The sequence below is a fragment of the Mustela lutreola genome, chromosome 3, assembly GCF_030435805.1.
Source record: "Mustela lutreola isolate mMusLut2 chromosome 3, mMusLut2.pri, whole genome shotgun sequence".
NCBI classification, from domain to species: Eukaryota; Metazoa; Chordata; class Mammalia; order Carnivora; family Mustelidae; genus Mustela; species Mustela lutreola.
The window spans coordinates 16731893-16756438 of record NC_081292.1 but is presented as its reverse complement, the minus strand read 5'-3'; the positions used below and the strand labels follow the sequence as shown (position 1 = coordinate 16756438).

Here is a 24546-nt window from a genome sequence, read left to right as displayed (position 1 = left end):
CACCTGCATTGTGGTTTATTTCTCTCGTGTTGGGCTTTTGGTTGTTTCTGAATTTTCACTATTGTAAACAGTGCTACAGAGATTTTCTTTGTATATATAGACCTTTACATGCGTATGGCCATTTTTTTTTCTATAGGATGGGTTCCTAGAGATAAAATTGTTAGGCCAAAGAGTATATAGTTAATGTATATGAACAGTTCCACTACTTATTTAAGTGTTCCCTGTCACTGGACATTTAGTCCTTTTTTAGGGCTTTGTGTTTGCTTTGTTTTGTTTTGCTGTTTTAGGAAGGGTTGTACTGGTTGTACTGGTCTTGTATTCAATTCTTGTATTCAATTTAAAGATTTTATTTATTTATTTGACAGAGAGAGACCACAAGTAGGCAGAGAGGCAGGCAGAGACAGAGGAGGAAGCAGGCTCCCCGCTGAGCAGAGAGCCCGATGTGGGGCTCAGGACCCTGAGACTATGACCTGAGCCGAAGGCAGAGGCTTTAACCCACTGAGCCGCCCAGGCATCCCTCTTGTATTCATTGTTAATGATTATATATGCATTATTACTGTGACGTTGGAATTCACCATCACGAAGTACCTTGGTTAACTTCAGCAACTTTTACTTCTAGGATTACCATGTTGTCCTGCTTCATGTTTCAAGTGGAGGACAGAGCTTCATTTATGATCTTGACACTGTGCTGCCATTTCCCTGTCCTTTTGACACTTACGTGGAAGATGCCTTTAAGTCTGATGAGGACATTCATCCACAGTTCAGAAGGTGAGGAGATTCAGGATGGATTTACCTTCTTTCTGAAGTTAGACCTTGACAGTCGTACGGAAAGTTTGTGTGAGGATATGTGTATGTGATTTTCTGGGTTTTTTTTGGCATTTATTTTGCAAAGATCACTTGACTTGGCATCACCATTGAGTTGATATTTGAAAATGATGTGTGCTATACAGAAGATTCAAAGTGTTTTGAAGTTTTAGAAGTTGTCCAGCATAGATGGGGTGCCTGGGTGGCTCAGTGGGTTTAAGCTTCTGCCTTTGGCTCAGGTCATGATCCCAGGGTCCTGGGATCGAGCAGCGCATTGGGCTCTTTGCTCAGCGGGGAGCCTGCTTCTTCCCCCCTGCTGCCCCCCGCCCGACTCTCTGCCTGCTTGTGATCTCTGTCAAATAAATAAATAAAGTCTTAAAAAAAAAAAAGAAACAAATATAGATTTGAAAGTTGTCCAACATATAAAAGGTTGACATTCTTTAAAAAAATGGGTGTGATGAGATCCCAAACATTTTCTGAAAGCCATTTTGGGGATTTCTCTCATCCACGTGTGGGTGGATGGGTGGCTGTATGGGGTGTGGCCTTAATGACGAGAAAATTGAGAGGTCTGTGACGGCAGCACCTGAACTAATGTTGCCCTTTATTCCTAATACACAATCGAGTAAATAAAGGCCCCCGGACATATTTTTGTGCCTGTGTAGTTTTGGATTTCAGTTGATCCTTTCTCATGGTTTCTTTAACACGTGATAAAACTACATAGATATTCGTGTATTACTGATCGTACAAAAATGCCTGGGTACTTCTGTGTGTGTCATAGATAATGAGTCTGTATAAAAATCGACTGGGAATTTCGCCGTGAAACCTTCCTAATGTATACGAACGTTGCTTTATCTGCAGGAAATTTAGAGTGATCCGTGCAGATTCGTATTTGAAGAACTTCGCTTCTGACCGATCTCACATGAAAGATTCCAGTGGGAACTGGAGGGAACCTCCTCCTTCGTACCCCTGCATTGAAACTGGAGGTGAGCCAGAGGTGCCTTCTCCTGGAGGTTTCTGACCACCGTGCAGATCAGCATTGCCCCTTAACCAGGGACAAAAATTGTGTGTTACTCTTTGTACGATACTCCCTGAGTTGTAAGAAGGTCAGAGGGGGCACAGATGTGTGTGTTTTTTAGGTTCAGGAGTTGAGGCCCAGAGAGCAGGACTGGAAAGTGTATGAGCTCGTGCAGAGGGGAGGTGCTCAGAAGCAGAACCACGAGACTTGCACACCGCTAGCGTGTTGGGTGTGCCTACTGCCGGGACACTGGGCTTCAGGAGGTCTGCGTGCTTGGGTCCTTTAACAGTGGGACAAGTAGCATCTTGCTGTGGTGGGGTTTCACGTTAAGGCGAAAGTCCCTAGGCATCCTTGCGTTATGTGAAATGTCATTTTCCTGGCTCTGTGATAAAATCTGCATTAGAAGAAAGTGAGCTGGCAGGTTTTATTGTACCACTCATCACATTTATGTGCTTTTAGGCAGCAGTCCAATTAATAATTTTCTGAGAGTTAAGTAGATAAAGAGTTCTTCGCCCTATTACTATTGTTTGCCATTCACAGGAGCTTGAAACGTTATTGATGTTTGTACGTGATTTGCAACATTTGCCATTTCTGGGTGAGGTCATCCGGTCCCAGGGATGAGATCTTCTGTGTGTAGGTTGCTCTCTAAGCTATACAACACGCCAGAAAAGTAGGACAGTGGCGTCCGGAATTGAGCAAGGGAGAAAGTAAATCTGTTTGGTGTACTTGAACACTGAAAGAGGATTCAAATGGATTTTTGAGGCTCTCTGTGAAAAGCTCTCTCTCATGATTTTAAACATTTATACTGGAATTGCTTTTGGGTCTGCCAACCTGCTTACTAGCCTCAGCGTTAGACTGGGACAGCTCCTAGGTTAGGAAGGGAGTGTCATAGATCGTCCTTTTAGTCTCAGGCAAGCTGCCATATATGGTGTGGCCTGGGACAGCATGCCTTCTGCCACTGCCACTGCTCCCCCTCCCCTTTTCTCTTCAGACTTGAGCCCCCAAGGCAGAGCCTAGCACGTAGCAAGCATTCAGTAAACACCAGCCTGTCAGCTCAGATCCTCTCTGAGTCACTCCTTTCAGTTTTGATGACTACTGCCCAGTAGATGCTATTTTGTGTCGGGCTTTGGTGCCGGCCGCTTTACATAGTAGTTTAATAGAATTTTCCCCAAAGCTCAGGCAGGCTTTATTTTCCACGTTTGGTGGATGCACAAAGTGAGGGCCATGGAGATTACACCCTTTGCCTCGGGTGCACAGCCAGGCAGGATGAGCGGGCGGCCTGGTGCAGGCGGTTTCTGCCTTGCGTGTGCTTAGTTCATCAGGGACCTCGTGAACTTGAGATTGAAACTGAAAGGAGTCTGCTCTGAAGTGTGGGGCGAACATATGGGTTTCCCACATCCGAATGTGACCACACTGTAACGTCCTCTCATGTGGTGAACTCAGTACTTCAAATCCCGTGTTTTTCAAAGGATTATATTTGAGGTTAGGATAAGGGAGAATTACTTTTAGCTAATTAGTAGTGTTTTATTAAAAAAATGAAGGTTAAAAAAAGAAAAAAATGGTTCAAGGAAAATATTGAACCTTAATGCCTGTTTCAGGTACTTGAATAGCACTTCCCTGCGTCCCCCGCACTCTGTGGTGGGATTGACTCTTAGGGCTTGAATTGAGTGTATTTGGTATGTTGACTGTTAGGATTATATGATTAATAATTTTGGTGGCCATATGTCTGCAAGACCACTCTTCGGTTCAGCATTTAGTGTCCCTCCCCCCCCACCTCGGGGCCATGGGAAGGAAACTGAAATTTATAATCGTATCACCTTGTCCTGAAGAGTCAGTTCCAGCACGGGTCACTGACGGCTCAGTTTTCAAAGACATTTCCTAAGTCTTGGGCTGAGCTGTAGAGCACACCAAATTTCCCCCTCTCCTTTCTGAGTCCTTTCCTGCCTTTTGTCTGCATATACCTCCCATCCTCTTGCTTCCTAATGTATAGCAGTGGTGGTTTATTTGAACCAAGCTGGAGGACCATAGTGTTAGGTGAACAGAAATGTTACAGTCCCCTGTGGGCGAGGTTAGAGGAGACAGATATTTATTTGTTATACCTTGATCTCTCTAAAATAATTTTTATTTATATTTTGTTTTTAATACATTGATCTTTTTACATGATGAATGACTGCAGATAGTAATCATTTTTTATTTAGTTATGTTAAGTCTTAGAAAAGAAAAAGAGAAAAGGGGGGATGCCTTAGAAAACAAATGCTATATTTCAAAAGTTGAGATTTCTTTTTAAAGGCCTTTGTTAAAAATTTTCGCAAACCTGCTGGCCTCTGTGGAGTCTGGCACCTAGCCAGGTCAGCAGGAACTCCCACCCCATCTTTCCTGGTAGGTGCCTGTCTTCCCTTTGTTTCTAGTTAGGTGGGGATCTGGCATTCCCAGCTCTCTGATGACTTCAATAAAAGTTCTGTGTCTGCTGAGTATCTAGCTTTTGTGTTAGAAGGGTGTTCGCAACTCTGTTTCTAGTTTTCTGCATCCTTTGTGCTTCTGTTCATTTTTGAAAGATACAGTTGTGGGGTCACATGTACTAGTCCTACATGTTTTTCCTTTCAATTGTTTAAAGGCAACTCTCTCTTGTTTTATGCTTGCCTGGGCTCTGATCTTGTTTTGTTACTCTGAGTGTTTTCCCCTCTCAGTGTTTTTAAAGGTTTTTTTTTTTTTTCTTTGTCATTAGTTTTTAGCATTTTGGTTATAATGGACTGTAGTGTAGTTTCCTTTAAGTTTACTCCACTTGAGGTTTGTTAAGATCCCGAGATTGGTGGATTTATAGCGTTCATCCAATTTGAAAACTGTGGCTTTTATTTCCTTGTACATTTTTTCTTTTCTTTTCTTTTTCCTTTTTTTTTTTTTTTTTAAGATTCTATTTATTTATTTGAGGTGGAATGAGAGTGAGAGAGAGCGAGCACAAGCATGGGGGGCAGCAGGCAGAGAGAGAAGCAGACTTCCTGCAAAGCTGGGAGCCCATTGCAGGGTTCGATCCCAGGACTCTGGTGTGATGATCTGAGCTGAAGGCAGATGCTTAACCAACTGAGCCACCCAGGCGCCCCTGCTTGCACATTTTTTTCTGACCACCCACCCTCCTTTAAATTCTTTTTTTTAAAAGATTTTATTTATTTATTTGACAGACAAAGATACAAAGATCACAGTAGGCAGAGAGGCAGGCAGAGGGAGGGGAAGGGAAGCAGGCTCCCTGCTGAGCAGAGAGCCCGATGCAGGGCTTGATTCCAGGACCCTGGGATCATGACCTGAGCCGAAGGCAGAGGCTTTAACCCACTGAGCCACCAAGGCACGCCCCCCCCCCTTTTTTAAATTTTTTTAAAAAATTTATTTGACAGAAGAGATCGGAAGTAGGCAGAGAGGCAGGCAGAGAGAAAGGGGGAAACAGGCTCCCCACTGAGCAGAGAGCCGGATGCGGGGCTTCATCCCAGGACCCTGGGATCATGACCTGACCCGAAGGCAGAGGCTTTAACCCACTGAGCCACCCAGGCGCCCCCCTTCTTTAAATTCTTGTTCTTCAGCTACACATGTTTTCGATGGCTTGGTATTATTCCTGTAGGTCAGTGATGTTCTCTTTTTTCTTCAGACTTTTTCTCTACAGGCTTCATTTGGAATAATTCCTCTATTTTGGCTCTAAATTCATTGCTCTTGTCTTCTGCATTCACAAATTTGTTGTTAATCTCATACAGCACACTTTTTTTTTTCATTTTACATATTTTATTTTCTTATGTCTAGATTGATTTAATATCTTTCGTTTCTCTCTCTTTTCATCACGCTCATGTTTTTCTTTACCCTTTTTGAACATATGGGGCATGTTTATAATAGCTGCTCCTTGTCTGCTAGTTCCATTATTTCCGTCATTTTGGTCCACTTCTGTTGATTGAATTCTCCCCTAGCTTTGGGTCATATTTTCCTGTTTCTTTGTGTGATTTGTAAAATTGGGTTGGAAGCTGGACTTTGAATTCATGCTGTCAGTTGCTGGGTCTTGAGGTCTTTTTTAAAAACAGTGTTGGCATGCAGTTACGATACTGGGAGTCAGCTGGGTCCTTTCCACGCTTGTTTTTAAGCTTTTTTAGCGCTGGTCCAGAGCAGCCTTTCATCTAGTGCTAATTTAGCCCCAGGGCTCTGGTGCCTCCTTTCTAAGGACTCTACAAATGCTCTGTGCCTTACAGGTTCTCTCTCCCTAGGCTGGTGGGGAATGTGGAAGTTCTGCCAGTTATTAGATCGATTACATTCTGGTGCTTCTTTCCTGGCCCTGGGAGATCAGTCCCAGCCAAAGACTTGGGTGTGTGTCTTGGTCAGGGTAGGTGGGGAGTCGTGGGGGGGTGGTCTGCTCTGCACCTCCCTCTCCTGGACCCGCTACGTCCAGCTGCCCAGGATGTCTGTCTTCTCACTTCAGGGAGACTGCCATGCTGGGTGTGTTCCCCTCTGTGTGCCGGGTTCTGGAAACTGCCCCTGAGGTCCACTGGAGGAATCCCAGGGCTCCCCTTACTTGTTTCTACTTCCTTGGGAATCCCAGGTGTGTGCTGCCTGTTGTCCCACCATCTGGAAAAAGTTGCTAAATATATTTGCATGGTTTTCTGTAGGTTTATGGTGGAAGAGTAGTTTCTGTAACAATTTTTTTGCTGAATAGAAATAGCAATATGGGGCGCCTGGGTGGCTCAGTGGGTTAAGCCGCTGCCTTCAGCTCAGGTCATGATCCCAGAGTTCTGGGATCGAGTCCCACATCGGGCTCTCTGCTCAGCAGGGAGCCTGCTTCCTCCTCTCTCTCTCTCTGCCTGCCTCTCTGCCTATATGTAATCTCTCTCTGTCAAATAAATAAATAAAATCTTTAAAAAAAAAAAAAGAAATAACAATATGTACATACTTAAACATTTTCTTCAGTGTGGAGAATTTAAATCATATACTGAACTGGACTAAATAGTGTGTCAGATTTTCAACAGTTGTCAGCTCATGGCCAGTCAGCTCCCATCCATTTGCCTCCTTCTCATATTATTTTGAAGCCAGTCTCAGATACTATGTCATTTCAACTCTAAATGTTTCAGAATGGATCTCTAAAATAAAAGGCTTTCTTTAAAAAGAAAAAAAATAACCATTGTACCATTATTTTATCTAAAAAAGTTAACAGTAATTCTTTAAAATCATCATCTAGCTATCTAGCCAGTGTTCACATTCACAGTTATAAAGTCATAAAATCATTAAAGATTTATTTATTTATTTATTTATTTGACAAAGAGAGAGGGAGATCACAAGTAGGCAGGCAGAGAGAAAGAGGGGGAAGCAGGCTCCCCGCTGAGCAGGGAGCCCGACATGGGGCTCAATCCCAGGACCTGAGATCATGACCTGAGCCGAAGGCAGAGGCTTTAACCCACTGAGCCACCCAGGCGCCCCATTTTTTTTTTTAAAGATTTTATTTTTAAATAATCTCTACATCCAGAATGGGACTTGAACTCACTACCCTGTGATCAAGAGCTGTATATTCTACCAACTGAGCCAGCCAGGCGCTCCCATATCCTCTTTTTTTATACAGTTTGTTTATTTAAATCAATGTCTTAATGAGAGATCCCTACATTGTATTTGGTTATGTCTCCGAAGAGTTTTTTTAAAATATATAGATTCCTTGCTCAGCTCTTTTAAACTTTTTTTTTTTTAAGATGTTATTTATTTATTTGACAGAGAGAAATCACAAGTAGATGGAGAGGCAGGCAGAGAGAGAGAGAGAGGGAAGCGGGCTCCCTGCCGAGCAGAGAGCCCGACTCGGGACTCGATCCCAGGACCCTGAGATCACGACCCGAGCCGAAGGCAGCGGCTTAACCCACTGAGCCACCCAGGCGCCCCTTGCCCAGCTCTTCTTTTCTTAAAATTTATTTGTTGAAGAAACTGGGTCCCAGAGAAGCAGTCTAGATTTTGCTGATTTTATCTCTTTTGTAGCCTCTGAATTTCCTATAATTTGGCAGTTGAATCCAATAAACTGGCAGTTTGATTATTCGTGCATTTTGCAGAGGGTTAACTCACTGAACCACCCAGGCACCCCTTCATTTAAATTTTTGTTTTGAAATAATTTTAGACTTTTGGGGCACCTGGATGGCTCAGTTGGTTAAGTGTCTGCCTTTGGCTCAGGTCATGATCTCAGGGTCCTGGGATTGAGCCCCAAGTTGGGCCCCCTGCTCAGTGGAGAGCCTGCTTCTCCATCTCTCTCTGACCTCCTCCCTCCTTATTCATTTTCTCTCTCTCTCTCTCAAAATAAAATAAAATAGGGACGCCTGGGTGGCTCAGTTGGTTAAGCAGCTGCCTTCGGCTCAGGTCATGATCCCAGCGTCCTGGGATCAAGTCCCATATCGGGCTCCTTGCTCGGCAGGGAGCCTGCTTCTCCCTCTGCATCTGCCTGCCATTCTGTCTGCCTGTGCTCGCTCTCTCTCCCTCTCTCTCTCTCTCTCTGATAAATAAATAAAATCTTAAAAAAATAAAATAAAATAAAAATAATTTTAGACTTATGAAAAATTTGCTTAAACACTTTAGAGCATTCCCATAACCCTTTTACTCTGATTTCACAAATGTTGAATTTTATATAACCATAATGTAATAACTGAAACTAAGAAAATGATGTACTTGACATAGAAGTATTGGTCTAGTACTGTTGACTTACAGACCTTACCTAAGTTTTGCAAGTTTTCCCACTAATTTCTTTTCTCTGGTTCAGAATCTGCCCCGTGATACTACATTTAGTTGTCCTGTCTTCTCAGTCCCTTGCAGTCTCTGATAGTTTTTTTTTTTCCTTTCTTTTTATAACTTTTTTACAGTTTTGAAGAGTACCGGTCAGTTATTTTGTAGCATGCCCCTCAATTTGGGTTTGTGTGATGTTTCTTCATGATTAGATTGAGTTAAGTGTTCAAGAACCCTTCTCCATTTGAATAATTTCCCCTACCTTTGATCTTCTAGGTTGTTTTATTGTGTTTTCAATGGACATTTCTTTCATGAATTTTTTAGATTCCAAAATGAACCTGAATGATTTTATCAGTATGGATCCCGAGGTAGGATGGGGAGCTGTCTACTCCCTGTCTGAATTCGTACATCGATTTGGCAGTCAGAACTACTGAACTTGACATCTGGATGTAGAACCATGGAGAAATTCTAGGACATGATCAGTCCATCCCTTCACTGGGGACAGCAAACACTATGGTACCTTTGGCTTGGAATTATATTTTCCTCTTTTAATTCAGTTGAGTTGAAACATGGGTGAACAAAAAAAAAAAATTAAAAAAAATTTTTTTTTGGATATGTTAGGTTGAAACTTGATGTAGTGTATATTTGCTAAGATATTCCAACTCTCATTTGTTAAAACATGTGATAACTTATGCCAGTAATTGCTTTTGTTATGATAGATGTGTGGACTTTGTGTCTGTTCTGGATGTTTCATTTCTCCAGCTACACTGTACGCTCCTTGAGGGCAAGGCTGTGGCTCATTGCTCTGTGACTCCCTCCAGTCCCTCCAAGGTGCCCATAAAATGTTTGCTGGTGATTGTGCTGCTGCTTGAAGAGGGCTGGTACTGTGAGCTGAATCAGCAATAAGTAGTAGTCTTTTTGGACTATTATGTTCTTAAGAAAAGACTGAAGCTCTCTCAGGCTTGAGTGTTATTTGGTCTATTTATATATGTTTTTAAATAAAATCGATTTAAAAGTAATTTTGTTTTGAAGATTTTGTGTCCCCCTTGATGATCTGAGATATCCAAAAATATCTTACTTGTAGATGGGAACCATTGCTTTAAAATACGTGTATCAATCTTCCTTCTTGAAGATGTTTTAGAAATTGGCTTTCATCATATAATTCCAAATAAAAGATATTTGGCATTAAGCCGGCATATACAGCATTAACTCTCACACATGTCGTGACATGATTCTCCTGTAATAACGAACAGTTTCTGAAAGCAAGGATGCCCAGGCTTTTGATCTTAGATGAGTTTTCCGCTTATTGAGAAACTTTCATTTAATGTAGATCCTCTGCCTTGTGTTATGGTGGGATCCCTGCAGTCGTTACTCAAGAATCAGTCAAAGGAAATGTCATGTATCCGTTTGGGTCAGCTGACCAGGAGGATTCTGGGAGAAAGTGAGTGAACCTTTGGTAAGAGGAACACAGACACAACCTCTTAAGTTATTTTATAATTTAGAACTAATTATAGATCTCATATTTGCATATCTTTTTGGCTTTTAGATGGTCATTTAAAAAGCATGCGGCTAAAATGAGGAAGATAAATTTTGGCAGGCTGTACTACGGAAATGCTTTGTCTTGAGCAGAAAGTTTCAGAGGGACCAAAGGATTGTAATCTGATTTACAAACTGGATTTTTGGAGGGTCTTTTTTTTTTTCTTTTGCCAATTTATGAGCAGGTTTCCAGTCTGGTATTCATAATTGTGTCTAGTACAGATGAATCAGACAGTGCGTGTGTGTGTAAGTTTTGAACTTGGCAGCCAACTTGTCTTGAGATTGAAAACCCCTTATATCTTGCCAGTGTAGGGAGTGAGTTTATAGTTTTAAGCCTGTTAAAGTGTCCAGTGGTCACAATCTGGAATTAGAAGCAAAAGAGGATATTTGTTGTTTCTTTTCTACCTACTACTCCCCTTCTACAGCTCCTTTTGGGAAACCCCTTCTTTGCATATGTAAAGGCATTTGGCCTAAGCTGGCAGGGGCCTGGAGCCCACCCCTGGACAAGTCTAAGAAAGACCTGTCACAGAGTCCTCTGGATTTGCTCTATTGACATTCAAGGATTTAAAAAAAAAATCTCTCCATGAGGAATGCTAAACTAGGGGCCTGGGAGTTTGGGGCTCGTGGTCGGCAACCTGACTGTCGCAGAAGGGCCTGTGGCAGAATGCAGCCTGGCAGAGCTGAGAGCAGAGCAAAAACCCTGAAGGCATTTGTGAGTTCCGAGATCTTTCTGTCGCTTCAAGCCAGCGGCCACTTTGGAACTTCCCAGTTACGTACACCAGTGGATTCCATTTTCTCTTCAGCTTATGTGACATGGATTGCTGTCAGTTTTAACTGAAAGGTAGGTTCCCTTGTGAGATTTTTCTTTGAAAGTTGTTTATCAGAAACTGTACTTTTGTCTTTTGATGCTTAATTTTTCCCTGAGGTCAGAGTTGCTTCTCTTTACACTCATCATGTGTGAGTGAACTGAATAAATACTGATAAACGCTGTCTGGAAAGAGGAACTTTCAAGAAAAGCAGGGGACTAAAATAGAATTTGTGAGTTGACTAGGAAAATAAGAAGAATGAGGTATTTCTGAGAATCTGACATGTGACGGAGCAGGGAAGCAGATTCCACAAGGTAAACCGGCTCCTAGGTCCATGGACTCTGATGGGTTTATAAGACTACTAGGGTTTATAAGAAAGATTATGTATTTCATAAGCAGGGTTGGTTAGCAGTGGAAGTAAAGGCGAACTGTTTTGTGTATGTGATTTTCTGAGCTTTATTTTTAATTAATTATTTTAAAAATAGGTGGTGCCTACACATGATACAAATTCAAAATATATAAAAGTATATGGTAAAAAGTCCTCCGTCCTTGCACTTTTTGATTTCTCTGTCCAGAAACAACCTGTCTTCAGTTTCTTTTATGTTCTTCCAGGAATTTTTTTTTAAACATTTAATTTATTTATTTGACAGACAGAGATCACAAGTAGGCAGAGAGGCAGGCAGAGAGAGAGGGGAAGAGAAGCAAGCCTGTTGCTGAGCAGAGAGCCCCGATGGGGGGCTCAATCCCAGGACTCTGGGATCATGACCCGAAAGCAGAGGCTTTTAACCCACTGAGCCACCCAGTCGCCCCTCTTCCAGGAATTTTTATGCCCATATTAGCATATAGGTATTATAGATTAAGTTCGTTTCCCCCTCCCCGTACAAGCGGTAACATTCTAAACATTGTTCTGCATTTTACTTTTCAAAGTTAAAATACTTGGATATTTTCTAATCAGTACATGTTGAACTTCCTCATTCTTTTTAAAGGTTACATTGTATTTTGTGGTGTGCGTGGTCCATAACTTCACAGTCCTTTTTAAGTTGTTTTTAGTTTTTTGGTATGACAGAACTGCTTGAAGGAATATTTTTGTCTATGTGTCTTTCTGACAGTTTCTGAGATAAATTTTGAGAGTGTCGACTGCTAGTTGTCCCACCAAGTGCGTGCTTTTTTCTTTCCCTAAAGAAGGAAATAGCAAATGTTTTCTGTAAGGGGCTAGCTAGTAAATACTTTGGGCTTTGCATGCCATAAGGTCTTTGCTATAACTGCTCAACTCTGCATGAATGTATGGCTGTGCTCCAGTAAAACTTGGCTTATCAAATCCGGGGACTTGAGGATTTGACTTTGGGCTACAATTTGCTGTCCCTTGTTCTAGAGTAAGAGCTGTAGCTGGCATGTGGCTGTTGGGCCAGGGACTACAGTTCCCAGCCTCCTTTGCAGTGAGGTATGGCCATGTGACAGGTTCTCCCCATTGGAATATAAGGGGCTGATGGTGAAACTGCCTACCCTGTCCTTTACACCTTTTCCCCCTTGCCTACTGATGAACGGCTGGGGACTAGAATGACCTCGGAAGCTGCCGGTTGAAGATAGCAGAGCCACCACCAGCCTGGACCCCCGAATGACCCTAAGGAGCCGTCTTACACCTACTTAAAAAGTATGATGTGGCACTGATCCTCAAAGACAAAACCTGTATATTTCTTTGGAAGTCACAGAATTATTGGGTGAGTCCTGATCTAGCAGTTTAGCCCTCCCTAAAGAATACCGTGGCCATTCAGGCCCTTGTGACAGGGTTTTTTTTTTTTTTTTTTTTTAAGATTGTATTTGTTTATTTTACAGAGAGAGAGAGAGATCACAAGTAGGCAGAGAGGCAGGCAGAGAGAGGCGAAAGCAGGCTCCCTGCTGAGCAGAGAGCCCCATGCGGGGCTCCATCCCAGGACCTTGAGATCATGACCTGAGCTGAAGGCAGACTTAACCCACTGAGCCACCCAGGTGCCATGACAGGGTATGTTTTTGACTGGGTCACAAATTGTGATGTTCCTTGTGGAGTCAGTGCCTCTTTGTGCTTGTGCAAGCCAGCCCCTCGGTGTCCTGCAGTGTTGGTAGAATTACTGCCTTTCGCAGAATATTTAGGAATACTGAAAAACAGATGCCCATTAATACCTCTTGCTTTGCGTGAGGTTAGGAGCCTGTGGGAAAGATGCCAAATGAGCCCTGTTTCCATTTACGGTTCAGACATGCTCACGCCTGTCAGGTGGCCTAGAAGTCCTGAAAGCAGTCCTCGCTAGAGCAGAGGAAAACAGCTTCCTGAAAGAAGAATGACATCTGAGCTGGGGAGACCTGTGGCCAAGTGGCTCAGACTGAACGATGACCGGAGGTTAGAGGGACCATGGGCGGCAGTCACAGTGTGACGTGTGCCTCCTTGTTGCTCCCCCTTCACGGTCACTCTGACCCTAACTCCTCCGCCTTCAAGAAAGCCCTGTCTTCTGGGAACGAAAGGAGGGGACTGTCAGTTGGCCCACACCGTGGGTCTGTGGGAACCTTGGAAGGAGCTGGTCTTGGGCAGGGGGAGGAGATCAGCATTCCGACAAAGGTTGGCGTTTCGGTGGTTGAGTGGTCAGCTCGGAGCCAAGGAGCAGGAACATGAGAAGCCTGAAGGCTGTGGCTCTGATTCTGGACCCGTTTCATCACGACCTTGAAGTAGAAAATCACCTTATATGGGACTTGCAAGCTGGTGGGAGCTTGTGTACACTCAGCTTGTAATAGTGAGCGATGCTGACGCTTCACAGAAACTTTAGGTGGAGAATGCTTTCCTAAAAAGTTGGGCTTGGGGAAGGTGTGCTTAATCAAGAATTGGGGTTACTATAAATGTGATAGGTTTGTACTTACTAGTGGTTAGAAGCCTGGGACATTCCAGAAACATACCATTAAGGGAAGAGGAAGTCATACTCATGTGCCTTGAATCAATTTTGGAGAACAGAGGTAGAAGTTACAAGGAGATAATTTTCCTACGTCTGCCTCTCCCTCCTTTTCTCCATCTTCCCTTCCTCCATCCGCCCATCCCTCCATCAACCCCATGTCTGTTGCATGCCTACCACTTGCAAACTTAGGTCACAGTGAGCAAGGCGGAACTGTCCCAAAGAAGATAGATGCAGAGTGCTCAGGGTCAAGGGACAGTGGGCTGCCACAGCACTCTCAGTAGCAAGTAAGCAGAAAGCTAGCCTTTGCAGAGTCTGTGCTACAGAAATCTTTTTTTTTTTTCTTAAAGATTTTATTTATTTATATGACAGACAGAGATCACAAGTAGGCAGAGAGGCAGGCAGAGAGAGAGAGGAGGAAGCAGGCTCCCCGCTGAGCAGAGAGCCTGATGCGGGGCTCCATGCGGGGCTCAATGCGGGGCTCAGTCCCAGGACCCAGGCTCATGACCTGAGCCGAAGGCAGAGGCTTTAACCCACTGAGCCACGCAGGTGCCCCTACAGAAATCTTTTAATAAAAACTTGGTCCCTAAAAGATTACACTTTGTTTTTATAAATTTTTTATTTTTTATTTACATATAATGTATTATTAACCCAAGGGTACAGGTCTGTGAATCACCAAGGTTACAGACTTCATAGCACATACCGGCCCCAATGTCCATAACCCCACCTCCCTCTCCCTACCCGCCTCCCCCCAGCAACCCTCAGTTTGTTTTGTGAGATTAAGAGTCTTTTATGGTTTGTCTTCCTCCCGATCCCATCTTGTTTCATTGATTCCTTTCCTACTTCCCAAACCCCTCATGTTGCCTTTTAACTTCCTCATCTCGGGGAAATCATATGATAATTGTCTTTCTCTGATTGATTTATTTTGCTAAGCATAATACCCTCTAGTTCCATCCATGTCATTGCAAATGGCAAGATTTCATTCCTTCTGGTGGCTGCATAGTATTCCATTGTGCATATATACCACATCTTCTTTATCCATTCACCTGTTGATGGACATCTAGGTTCTTTCCATAGTTTGGCTATTGTGAACATTGCTGCTATAAACATTCGGGGGTGCACGTGCCCCTTCGGATCACTGTTTGTATCTTTAGAGTAAATACCCAGTAGTGCAGTTGCTGGGTCGTAGGGTAGCTCTATTTTCAACTTTTTGAGGATCCTCCATGCTGTTTTCCAGAGTGGCTACACCAGCTTGCATTCCCACCAGCAGTGTAGGAGGGTTCCCCTTTCTCCGCATCCTCGCCAGCTAAAAGATTACACTTTGAACAAACAAGTGAGCCCAACTGAAGAACTGTCCTGTCATTACTTAAAAGGGCCTTGGAGGAAGGAAGTGACTGTTGTAGCACAGAAGGTGTAGAACCAGAAAATGTGGAAATATGTGAAGATCCCTAGGACCAGGAAGGAAAGTCCAGCCTGAGCCAGAATTACTCACTTAGCTCTCCTGTTGAGGACTGACCAGCAGCTTTCTGGTGAGAGAGACTCGTTGGAGACGTGCTGGAGAGAGACTTGCTGGAGACTCGCTCTGGGACCTGCTGCTTCTGTGTGTTGGGTGCACGTGTACCTGCTGAGTAGAGAGAACACATTCTGGAGATTAGTGACAGTCTCTGCAAGCAAGTCCTTCTGGCACCTTCCCAGAACACTGAGGTAATGAGGCTGTCCAGTTATAACGCAGTGAGTATCTGGGCTGAGTGCTGGAGCAAGTACAGTCCAGCATCTGACACTCAACGGGGACAAGGGGCTAAGTCGCCCCCCGTAAGACAGTCTCTTACAGTGTGAGGCGCACGGTGACTGCTTAGTAAGGGAACGAATTTGCCGAGGGAACGAATGTATGTTTATGAGGATCTTTCCATGCATTTCTGTTAGCGGTGTTGTTATAAAACCAATGACATAGTATGTGGTTGTACCCCTAAGGCAGCTGTAGCCAGCTGATGAGATTGAATTTGGTTGTGGGACCCAACCGACACGACTAGAGTCATTTTGCTCTGGGACGGCTTCTCTCCGGGTCTCCTTTTGCCCTTTGTCTCCCTGAGCTCCCTCCCAGTCTTGCTGACACATTGTCTGTGTCAGTTCCGAGAGCGTTCACAAGTATCTCCAGCTAGTTAGAGCATTCTTTCAGGAGATCTACTCCGTGTGTGCCATGGCCGAAGATCCCAGAGGGAGGGGACAATATCCCTGTATTTCCACAGGGTAAGTTTGGGGTGCTGTGGTCTGAATGCTTGTGTCCCTCTCTCTGTCCCAAATTCAGATGTTGAAATCCTACCCCATGGGGTGATGGTATTAGGAGGTGGGGCCTTTGGCAGGGGATTAGTTCTTGAGGGCTGAGCCCTTGTGACTGGGGTTAGCACTCTCAGGAAAGAGACCCTGTCCCCCCAACCCCTTCCCACGTGAGGACGCAACGGTAGGTGTGCAGCCCACAACCTCACTGCCCTGCGGGCGCCCTGACTGGACTTCCAGCATCGAGAACTGTGAGCAGTAACTTCCTGTTGTTTGGAAGCCACTCAGTCTGTGGCATTTTGTTAGGGCGTCCTAAAAGGATCGAGACCAGAATTCCTAACCTGCAGTGCCAGCACATACTGTGTGTGGTGATAGGAGCACATGTTTCTGGAGGAGGACCCGTAGCTTGTATTATCTGTTTATTCATTTTAAAATATTTTTACTTATGTAGGGGCTACTCTTTGCCAGCTCCAGGTTAGATGCTGGTAACTGAAACCAGAGTAGCATGTGTCCTCCTGTTGGTTACGGGCTGACAGTAGGGACCGCTGTCCATCAAAGAATCATCCAAATGACCACACTATGGCAGCTGTGCCCCGTGCTATTAAGGAGAGGTAATAGCTACATAAGGTGGGAGAAGTAATCTGGTTAAAGGGGTGGGGAGGCTTCCTAGAGGAGGTGTCGCATCCATCCAACAGATAGCTCCTATTCAGTGCCAAGCAGTGTTCCTGCCCTGGTGACTGAGCAGCGGAGAAAAAGCCCATGTGCTCATAGAGCCTACATTCTGGTGGAGGGGACAGACCGTGAACGTGTACGGCGTGTGAAAAGATGGTGGCCATTTATTGAGTTGGGGAAAGATTGTGGGGGGAGCCTTTTGGGAGAGGAAGATCAGGAGTTTCATTTTGGACGTTAAACCTGAGATGCCAGTTGGATGTCTTTGAGGAGATGTCAGGTAGGAGTTGGGATTCAGGGATGAGGTTCAGGGTGCGAATGTACAATTGGGACGCTTGGATAGTATTTGAAGGCACAGGACTCTAGGAGATCGTGGAGATGCTGGGTGTAGATGGGGAAGATGTCTGGGGACCTAGTCTTGGGGACTTTTACATTTAGGGGTCTGGAGAGGAGAAGGTGCCAGAAAGGGACAGAGAGGATGAGCTGGGGCGGGAGTGGGAGTTAGAGGATAAGGAGAAAACCAAGGAAGCCCAGGGGAGAAGTGATTTCAGAGAGACAGGGATCGGATCACATGTCCCTGGTCAGTGGAGTCAGCTGAGGACCGAGGTGACTGTTGGCTTTGGCAGCATGGAGCTTCTTCAGAGCAATTTCAGTGGAGTGATGGGGATGGCAGTGGTTGGGCGGCTTCAGGAGGGAACGGGAGGAAGGAGGCAGAGTGCTTGGTAAATGGAGCAGAGAAATGGGCCAGTGCGGAGGGGGAAGAGGTCAGGGAGAGACTGCTGTGTCTCTAGCCCTCATGCAGTTTTTCCTTTATGAACAGATTAACCATTTCTGCCCCTCCAGAGAGAGCTCTGATGATACCAGAGACCTGTCCTCCGGGCCTGCTGTTGTCGCACACGGGGCTGACACCACTCAGCTCTTGCTCTGGCGGGGGTTATTCCCGATGACTAGATGAGTCCTACGGTTCCCTTCTCTTTTCTTCTCTTCTTCCTTCCTTTCAAGATTTTATTTGAGAGACATAGAGAGCAAGAGCAGCGGTGAGGGACAGAGGGAGAAGCAGACACCCTGCTGAGCAGGGAGCCTGATGCGGGACTCGATCCCAGGACTCTGAGATCATGACCTGAGCTGAAGGCAGCCGCTTAACCCACTGAGCCACCCAGGCGCCCCAACAATGTCTTTCTTGAGCATCGACGTGGAGGAAAGAATGCTGGATGGCCTGCCGGGATATTTCATCCTTGGGCACTAGCCCTGTAGGTCGCCCTGCTTTTTTTCTGTCTCCTCCCCACCTTGCAGTCTGTTTCTCCTTGAAGCAGCCAGAGCGGGCTTTAAAAATACAGACCAGAGCACCTCACTCCCCTGCTTTAAAAACAACCACAAACCACCACCACTCCTACTCTATGGTGACTTCAAAAAGAACTTAAGACAAAACCCACTGTCTTTTCGGAGACCCTTGAGGCCCCGTGTGGTCTGGACTGTGGCCGCACCTGAGGCTCCAGCTCCACGAGTCCCGGTGTGCTCCCTGTCCTGGCACCGCCACGAAGATTCTGTTGTGAACCAGGCCAAGTGCATTCCTTCTGGAGGGACCTCTCATGCTACCTGCTCTGATTTGCCCCTTCTTTTCTGCATCTTCTCTGGGCCCGGCACTCCCTGACATTTAGGTCGTAGCTCCAAGTCCACAAATCCAAGCTGCCAGACTAGGCAAGGGCACGTCACTTCATCACTTCTTTCCTTCATAGCAGTTGTCACTAATGGAAACGAGCTTGTGTTTATGTTTATTTACGAGCCTGTTTGCTGTGTCCCTCCACCAGGCTGCGGCGGCTGGCTCCGCCTTACTCAGGCCAGCGGCATCCGTCTGGTCCTGTAGGTGCTCTGCAAGCATTCCTCGACTGTTTCACCAAGGATCGAGCCTCCCAGCCACTGGATCTCTGGCTAATGCCAGGGAAATGCTGCTCGGTTCTTGCCCGTTGGATTCCTCCCTCCAAACTAGGTTCTGTTCCTTTCCAGATCACACTGTCCTCGTCCACGCGGCTTCCTCTGACAGACCCCCTGGCCTCCATTCTTTTACTTCTCCGTCTGGAGGACACATCACAGATGGCTTCTGCAGGTGGCCAAGATCTCACGATGTGGCTTATTAGTGTCCCCCACACTCTCACTGGGCTCCTCACCCCCCAAACGTACCCGATAACACCTTGTCCCGTGTCTGACTGACGGTGGGGCTCACGGGATGTCCCCCTTTCCTCTGAGCTGACCGCGCAGCCTGGCACCGGAACAGACCATCTCTTTTACCCTCCAGCCACGGAGAGTGCGGCTTTGGCCATGAGCTGCAGCAGGCATCTGCTGGGCCCAGGCTTTTAATAACATCCATTTGTTATCAAGTGAGCAGTCAGAGCTGAATTTCGCTTCGTGTCAACAGGCTGGCTTTCCTGAGGTTTCCATGGGGACCCGGAATTTGAGAGCAATTTCTGGGAAGAACGTTGGAAAGAAATTGAGAGGCAAAATGTTAATCCAGTCACAATGTTCTGGCACACACCGTTTCTAGAATCATGGGTGATGGATGCGTCACTTCCCACTCAAGGCCCGAAGGGTTTAGCGCTGTTGTGATCTCCAAGTCCAGTGTAGAGGAGGCCTAATTCCTGCACTCCGAATACCGGAAAAATCAGGTTGCAGTCTGCAGTCCCCATTACACGTGGGCTTTTTGCTCACCACATGCTGTGTTATCTTGGGGGAAATTCCTAACCTCTCTGGGCCTTGGTTGCTTCACTTAAGGTTATTTTGAGATTCTGTGTGTGTGTGTTTAAGAGAGAAGCTTTCATACTCTGAAAGGTTAAGTGTTTTAAATTGCTAACACTCATTTCTTGCGTACCGTGTGCCGTATCGTTCTTTCAATGTCATTTTAAAGTGATCCCTTTGCTTTCCCATCCTTTTAGTTCTGTCCCTCAGATGACTTTGTCCCCCATTGGACTTGGACTTCTAGGCATCTTGGGAACTTAAAAGCAAATCAGTTTGGACCCACCTCTATGGAAGGTAACCCGGATATTTATCTTTAAAAATGACTTATAAAAATACTCTTTGATGTAGTAGTTATTCCCCACATAGGAATTTGTCTTCTGGATTTACTGCTCATAAGTAAGAAACGGATGAACAAGTTATTCACTGTAGCATGGGGGTAACCACACGAGATTGGAAACCACCTATGAGCCTGTTCCCTGGGGCCCGAGGGGATGAACTGTAACCCACCAGGAGAGGAAATAGTATGAAGCTGTGAAAATAAATGAGCAAGGTTGCTCCTTAAGCTGAGTGGTGACGTTTTTATTCTTTTGTGTTAACTTACATTATATTCTTCTGTATCAGTTAGAGATTTAGTAAAGTTTAAAAAGCAAGGGAAACTGGGTGTATTAAAAGAGAAAAATATGTATGTGTTTGCTCGTATTTGGACAGAACATCTAAAAGAACATCGAGTATCCAACAGAAACTGGTAATTTTGGTGGCCTCTGGAGATGAGAACCAGGTGGCTGGGGTCGGGAAAGGAGGGAAACCCTGTGTACCTTTTCTGTTTTTTAAGAGTTGTGATCTCTGTGAATATATTACTTGTTAGAAATAGATTTAAGGGACACCTGGGTGGCTCAGTTGGTTAAGTGGCTGCCTTTGGCTCAGGTCGTGATCCCAGCGTCCTGGGATCGAGTCCCACGTCAGGCTCCTTGCTCAGCAGGGAGTCTGCTTCTCCCTCTGCCTCTGCCTACCACTCTGTCTGCCTGTGCTCACTCTCTCTGACAAATACATAAATAAAATCTTAAAAAAAAATTATAAAAAAATAGATTTAAAATTATAAAAACAAATAAACCACACTTTCATCACTTACACATTTACCCACATGACTTTCTTTTTTAAAACACACACACAACTTATAACAGGTCAGCTTCAGTCAAGGTGTATGAGGCACACTTCACAGGACTTGGAGGTGATGTTTTCATGATGAGAGCCTGAGGACTAAGGAAACACTCCCCACCTGTTTTTCCACTGTATGCTCTTGGCCTCGTGTTCAGTAGCTCTAAAGGGTGGTTTTGCTGTGGGGAGTGAAGGAGCAGCAGGGGAGCCATTTGCATGCTGGTGAAGGACCCGTTTCAGGCGCATAGGGTCTGGAGCTGGGCTTTGTGTGCAGAAAGGCTCAGGAGGCCCATGAACTTGTGTAAAGAAACTAACCCTTCTCAGTAGATACCTCTTGTAAGAATCTTAACACCTCGAGGGAACCCATAAGGAACCCATAACGATAGCTCACATTCACTGGCTACTCATTTTGTACCCGGCGTTGCTTAAAGCTACTTTCTGTATATAAAATGACTATCCTTGCAACACCCGATGAGGTAGGAATTAGTATTATCCCCAGTTTTCAGATGAGGAAACAAGCATGGGCACCTTAGCCAAAAGAGCACAGTTAATACATAGAGGAGCATGATTCGAACCTGGGTCTGGCTCCAGAATTACTACTACCTCACAAAATGAAGGTGCAGGCACGTTGGAATAAACCCAAAGGCAACATTAGGGCATGGTTCTCCGAGAAGCAGGGTGGATTCTAGAAGTGAAGACCTGCGGAAGGAACGGGGTAGCCTGTCTCAAACCACAGGATGAGATTTAGGGCTTCATCTTGGAGAAAAGGGGCCGTGGTGGCAAGCTCTTGAACAGCGGAGGGCTGTGGGGAGACTAGCACTTCGCAGAGTGTTCTTTGACTGGGGTCGTTGGCAGGATGGCATTGGCAGAGGTGGGAGGGGGAGACCCGTTCGGGGAAGGGCCTCCACATGCAAACCAATGGGGTCAGGACTGGGGAGGGTGCCGTGGACCTGGAAAGATGGATCTGGGCGATTTCTCCCCAAGGATTTGGTAGGGTTTGTACTAGTTGAAGGCTGAAAAGGAAGCAAGTAGAGGATAACAGGGTCGGTGTACTCTGTCATGTAGGGATGGGTCCTTTTTTATTTTTCTTAAAGATTTTATTTATTTATTTGACAGAGATTACAAGTAGGCAGAGAAGCAGGCTTGGGGTGGGGGGAGCAGGCTCCCCGCTGAGCAGAGAGCCTGATGTGGGGCTCGATCCCAGGACTCTGAGATCATGACCTGAGCTGAAGGCAGAGGCTTAACCCACCGAGCCACCCAGGCACCCAGGGACGGGTCCTTGAGGCAGTATTTCATCCTGCTGTACATTCTGGTGCGTTTCCTGCTTCTGCCGACTACTCTGCTCCGGGCCTTCGTGCTCTATCACTTGTCTGCCAAAACAGTTCTCCCAGAGGACACAGCAGATGCTGTCAATCCCCACCTCCCCGATAGTTCCCACCTCCCCTTCCTCTTCCTTACCTAAGTGAAGCACCTGTGTGTCCATGGGAGGCTTTCCCTTGTTCTAACGTGCTTGGCTGGACATGTGGCAGAGTGAATCCGCCCCAGAGCTGCCTTCAGCAGCTGACGCTCAGGAACTGGAGGGGGAATGCTTCAGCTTTCCTGTTCCTCAGAGGGTACAACCCTTGAGGGAGGAGCTTCAGGTTTCCTGGGGTCCCAAGCAGGGTTGGTCCCTAGCTGCCCATGGGGCGCACCTGCTTTGCACCTGCTGTAACTCACTTTCTTGCCTCTCCTAACTCACCCCCTTACTCCTTGCTGCTGCTTCCCAGGACCCCCTCTCAGGTAAACTACCTGTACGTAACGTAACCCAGTCCCTGTCTCAAGGTCGACTTTGGGAGAACCCAACCTAAGGCAGTTTACAGATGATACTATCTAGGCCCGGAGAGGTGATTTCACTTGTTCAAGCTTACAAATCCAGTCTATAGCAAATCTAGGATTTTAATCCAGGTCTCCTGAGTCCATTGGGTTCCTGATGTTTTCTGCTAGACCATAGTATCTGTTATGATGCCTCCCCGGGCCTTTTTACATGTATGGTTTTCCTGCAAGAGTCTAACTCTAATATAAACTCATAAAAGGCAGGAACAATGGTCTTAATAATTTTGTACCCAAGACCAATAAGAACTGTGTCTTTCAGAGAATAGATGCTCCATGAGGATTTGTTGAAAGAAGACATAGCGTGAGAGGAAGAGGGCAGAAGGAGGAAGAGTGGGCAGTTGGGTGCATGACCTTGGGGAGCAAGAAAGTTCTTCAGGCATCTTGACATGGGACATGAGAGTCACTTGCCTTGGAGGAAGCCATGATGAAAGTGTCAAAGACAGAAGACCCAGAGGAGGCATAATGGTGAGCAGAAAAATCGGCGGAGAACTTAAAATGTCCATTTTCTTGGAAATCACTTATGAGGAAAAATCACTAGCAAAATCGTCTTTTTGAGTGCATGTATCCCTGAAAGGGAGTTTAAAAAAAATTATTTCTTGTTTTCAGTATAATATTAGTAAGCATAGATTTATAGGCAAAAAAATTGGATGGATTCTCACTGAAGATTAAAGTCTACAAATCAAAATTTTTTCAAACTATGCCCTACAAGACAGGACTTCCAAGGAAGTCTCTTGGAAGCCTCCTCAAGAAGAGGTTAATAGATCATAACAATGATTAGTAAATACTGGATCTAACTCTGAACTGGTGGGCCACACCCTAGACTATGTCTTGGTCTGCATTATCTCACTTAGTCCTGCCAGTTACCCTTTGGTAGTAAGTGCTCTTCTCATCCCTTCTTCACAGACCGGGAAGCTGATGCTCACAGAGGTCACTCAGCGAGCAAGTGGACAAAGTAGGATTCATTCTCAGGACTATTGGAGTCTAGAGTCGGTGCCCTTCACAGACAAGACTATAGGTACCCTCCTACCCACCCCTTTGTTGGCTATGCCTTCCCTCCACCAGGACTGAAACTCCAATTTTGACACCCTGGAGAGCAAACCGGGGCCCAGGCACTACACTGTTGGTTGCAGCTTGGGAGAGAGGAGACTAAAATGCCATCTTTTGACTGCCTTCTCTAAGTCTTAGGGTCTTGCTTCCCCCGGCACAGAGGAGGCTTAAAGTGCATTTTAATGAATGCATTCTGCTCTCTTGGTACACAAGGGGGAGCATTTAGCACAGGAATGGGAATAAGATCACTGCAGAAAGTATCCTTGCTCTTTGTAGGAAAAGAGTTCTCTCTCTCTCTCTCTCTCTCTCACTCACAGTTGTTTTCTGAACCCTTTGAAAGCAAGTTGCAGATATCAGGAGACTGCCTATAAATACTACGGCAGGATTTCCTAAGAACAAAGTCATTTTTCTGTATAATCACAATGTTATTTGCATGTCTAGGAGATTTAACATTGAGGCAATGATATTATATAATACCCATTCTATATTCAAATTTTTCTAAATATTCCCAAGATGGCCTTTGGTGCTTCCCCCACCTCCCAATATCGAATTAACATTGTATTCTCTCAATATTAGAACATGGTCATTTTTTCAAAATATTTTGTTGCAACATGTTCACAATTTTTACTGGCTATTTAATATTCCATGCAGCTGATTTGCCATGATTTATTAATAAATATCTCTTTGGTTATTCCTGTGATGTTAACTGGGGCTTTTCCTTTTTCACTTTGACTTAGGCACCTATTCGATAGTTATCAGATCCCACAGTAAGAGTGAGGCTGACCATCATACACGGAGTTCACCAAGTGTTGAAGGTCAGGTTCCCCAGGAAAGACTCTGTGATGGAGATTCGCACATAGGAGGTTCACAGGGCAGTGCTTGGGGATCAACACCTGTGGGGGAATAGAAGAAGAAGGACTGGGCAGAGTCAGGGCAAAGGCCTCAGCTGCCCTTCCACTAGCTCCAAAGCTGAGATGGTCTTGCAGAGGTGTTCCCTGCTGAAGCAAGGAGGCCA

At 45.3% G+C, this 24546-nt stretch overlaps 1 protein-coding gene across 4 annotated transcripts in view; it reads left to right on the top strand.

Moving 5' to 3' along the window:
• Positions 1-24231, top strand: part of NTAQ1 (N-terminal glutamine amidase 1) — a 34769-nt gene extending 10538 nt beyond the window's left edge. The window contains exons 4-9 of one of the 4 annotated variants that reach the window (XR_009351597.1): positions 620-768; positions 1663-1787; positions 15022-19387; positions 19655-19751; positions 22744-22949; positions 23388-24231. Coding sequence is in view for 2 of the 4 variants with exons in the window: in XM_059165686.1 (XP_059021669.1) it covers positions 620-768; positions 1663-1787; positions 6267-6386; positions 8855-8964 (504 nt within the window). In the remaining 2 variants the exon portion in view is untranslated. Of the gene's footprint in view, positions 1-619; positions 769-1662; positions 1788-6266; positions 6387-8854; positions 9550-15021; positions 19388-19654; positions 19752-22743; positions 22950-23387 lie in introns of those variants that run through there. The other 3 variants (XR_009351598.1, XM_059165686.1, XM_059165687.1) reach the window with 3 other exon arrangements.
• The last annotated feature ends 315 nt before the right edge of the window (positions 24232-24546 follow it).